Source organism: Carlito syrichta, unplaced genomic scaffold (genome assembly GCF_000164805.1).
Source record: "Carlito syrichta isolate Samal-C Ts95f unplaced genomic scaffold, Tarsius_syrichta-2.0.1 Scaffold308825, whole genome shotgun sequence".
In the NCBI taxonomy this organism is placed as follows: Eukaryota; Metazoa; Chordata; class Mammalia; order Primates; family Tarsiidae; genus Carlito; species Carlito syrichta.
The window spans coordinates 54,818-58,342 of NW_007252921.1; the positions used below are offsets into that span (position 1 = coordinate 54,818).

General features: G+C 45.2%; 1 protein-coding gene across 1 annotated transcript in view; it reads right to left on the bottom strand.

Annotated features, from left to right (window-relative positions):
* Window positions 1-3,483, bottom strand: part of ZNF862 (zinc finger protein 862) — a 31,992-nt gene extending 28,509 nt beyond the window's left edge. The window contains exon 1 of the mRNA XM_008065984.2: window positions 3,445-3,483. Coding sequence (XP_008064175.2) covers window positions 3,445-3,468 — 24 coding nt within the window. The 5' untranslated portion in view covers window positions 3,469-3,483. The remainder of the gene's footprint in view (window positions 1-3,444) is intronic.
* Window positions 3,484-3,525: the final 42 nt, after the last annotated feature.

Below are 3,525 nucleotides of genomic sequence, written 5' to 3' on the forward strand. Positions count from 1 at the left end.
CCGCTCCCGGCCACCGCAGCCTCGACCTGCTGGGCTCCGGTAATCCTTCCGCCTCAGCCTCCCAAGTAGCTGGAACTATAGGCATGTGCTACCACGCCAGGCTGATTTTTTATTTTTATTGTAGAGATGAGGTCTCGCCAAGTTGCCCAGGCGGGTCTTGAACCCATGGGCTTAGGCATTCCACTCACCTCAGCCTCCCAAAGGTGTGGGATTACAGGCTGAGCCACCGAGCCCAGCTGTGCCAGTCTTTCCTGAAAAACTATTTAATGCCGGGAACTGCTCCACTGTTCTAGCTGGAAATATAAAAAAGAGTCAACAAACAAGTAAATAAATAAATGTGGGAATGTTGTACAGACAAAAAGGCTGGGAGGAAAATATGACAAGACAGCATGATAGGGATACAGCATGATAGGAAAAAGTATAATCTCTATCCATTACTCTGCCAATAGCAGGCAAGATATCCCACATGGAGTCAATCCAATGCCTCAAGATTGCTTTTAGTTAATAAAGACCACAAAATAGCACGAAAAGAAAATTCTAGTAATAGACTAAGCCACTACTTCAAGAGGACCACCAGTCTCCCAGTTTTGAGCCTCCCCCACAAAAAAAGTTCAGAATGGAGGTGTGGAACGGCACAGCTACTCTATGCAGGCCGTCATCATTGTCACTCACTTGCAATACTTGTACATCTTACACTATCAATTGATTTTGCAATCACTTTATTTCATTTTGGGATAACGTTCTAACCCAGGTTAGACAACAGATATACTTGGGAAGGGTGAGCACTTTTTTGAGACACCCTACAATTAAGATTCAAATCAAAGGTAAAATTTCCAGTCCCCAGAGGTTTCAACTAATGGTAAGAACTGAAAAATACACCAAATGTTTCCTCTCCCTCCCCAAATGTTTGTACAGTCATGTGCAGCTTAACAACAGGGATATACTCTGGGACATTGCCCTTAGGCAATTCTGTTGTTGTGACACACCTAGCCTACACAGTATAGCCTATTGCTTCTAGGCTACAAACCTAAGATGTTATTGTACTGTATACTGCAGGCAACTGTAACACAATAGGAAGTATTTGCGAATCTAAACATAGAAAAAGTACAGTAAAAATATGGAAGAAAAAAAAAGATTAGGCTGGAGGCAGTGGCTCAGCCTGTAATCCCAGTACTTTGGGAGGCCGAGGTGAGAGACTTACCTGAGTGCGGGGGTTTGAGACTAGCTTGGGCAACTTGGTGAGATCTCATCTTTACAATAAATCTCAAAAACTAGACGGGCATGGTGGCATGCATTTATAGTTCCAGTTACTTGGAAGGCTGAGGTGGAAGGATCGCCTGAGCCCAGCAGGTTGAGGTTGCAGTGGCCATGAGAGTGCCACTGCACTCCAGCCTGGGCAACAAGAGTGAGACTCCTACTAAAAAAAAAAAAAAAGATTAAAAAATGGTACACCTGTATTGGGCACTTACCATAAGTGGAACTTATAGGACTTCAAGCTGATAGTGAGTGACAAGTGAATGTGAAGGTCTAGGACATTACTGTATACCACTGTATAGAGAACTTTATATAAAACACTGGACACTTAGGTCACACTAAATGTAGTTTAAAAATTTCTTCAATAATAAATTAACCTTAGCTTCCTGTAACATTTTCACTTTATAAACTTAAAAAAAAACCTTTGACTCTTTTGTAACAGCACTTAGCTTAAAACACAAAAAAATCGTACAGCTGTACAAAATTTTATATCCTTATTCCGTAGGCTTCTCATTTTTAAGATTTTTAACTTTTAAAACTTTATGAAAAATGAAGACACATACACACTAGCCTAGGCTTACACAGGGTCAGGATCATGAAGACAGTCAGTAGGCAACAGGAATTTGTCAGTTCCTTTGTAATCTTATGGAACCACTGTTGCATATGGGATCCGTGATGACTGAAATGTTAAGAAGCACATGACTATAATTCTCTCTTCACCCATTAAAGGCTAAGAAAGCCTACAACTGAACAGAATAGCCTGGAAATCAACCTCAAATCACTAATTCCAATATTTTGTAATCCTTCTTCCCCTTATATTTTGCTCCTTCTCATTCAAATTCAGGTTCAATCTAAACTAATCTGGAGATACTAACAAAGGGTAAGTGCCATTTCCTTTGCTTTTTTTGTATTTCCCATAGTGTTTAACATAAGGCTGGAACATAGTTCACGTTCAACCTTTCTGTGGAGTTTTATTGTCTTGGATCGTGTACTCTGAGGCTGTTGTGTCTGGAAAACACATACTTGTAGCTTGTGGAGGGAAGGAAGGATGGAAGAGAAGTTCAAGCAAGAAAATATTTTTTATAATTCAGAGTCCTTCCTAGTATTTTGCAGGAAAAACTATAGCATCAAAATAACCCTGTTATCCTTCCTCTCTTTTGATGTGGGACAACCCTTCCAGGGATATTGAGTGAAAACCGCTGGAGAGTTCCTGGAGGAAAGTGGTCATTTCCTAATCATCTTTGTACTTCCAGCATTTCACTCAATGCAAACCACAGATCACAAATGTTTATTAAGTGAACAATATCTTTTAAAAGAAGGGACTCGATAAGCACTAGAAAATGTTTGTTGAGAGAATTCCCTCTGTGCCAGAGAAGAAAGAATTGTTAAGAAATGGCAGCCAAAAAAAAAAAAAAAAAATCCAGAAAGATGTTAGTCCCAAGAGGCTGCCACTGTCTCCAAGTCAATGTGCCTTCAAACATACTGGTCTTTGCTGACACTGCCTGAGAGTTCTAGCGCTAATCTTGTCGAACCCATTAGACTCCAAGCACTTTCTCCCCACCTTTTCTTCCACCTCAAGGCCTCCTGCCCAAAGCTAGAAGCAAATTTATGAAATATGCTTCTAATGCCCAGACATTCCATGAAGAAGATAACCTAGAAAGAGAAGTCAGCAAGAACTATGCCAGATGCCCCTTCTTTTCAGGCTTTTCTTGGGAAGGAGGATCTCGGCAGGGCCAGGCCCTCATCCCGCCTCTCCCACACTGGTTCCCACTGGCGTCCTCATCAGCCTCGGAGTCTTAAAATAAGCCGACCCTCTTCAAAACACCAACAGAGGTGAAGGGCAACCGGAAGCCCCGTCGCAGCACTCCACCTAGTTAGCGGGTCTCCCAACCCAGCATCGGCGGAGAGGCCTCTTGCGAGCGGGAAGGAGGGAAGGCAGGCGGCCGGGAACGGGAGGGAGGGCAGACCGGAGGATGCGCGGGACTCGGGACGGGTGCGTCCGCGCCCCTCTCCGCCACCCTCCCAGAGGCGACCGCCCCAGTGCGGAGAAAGTGGGGGCGGGCAGGCGAGTCCTTGCCTGCAAGGCTGGCTCATCTGCGGGGCCTCCGCCAGCGCCGCCCGCCTCGCCAGAGCCGGGATCAGGGATCCACGGGAGGGGAGTGGGCGGCCCAAGGGCCCTTCCAGTCCTACCTTCCCCGTCTCCCCGGGCTCCATGGCCCCGCTTTCGGTGGCCCGTGCTGACCCCGCCACTGCCTCCAGGCCACCCCTCCC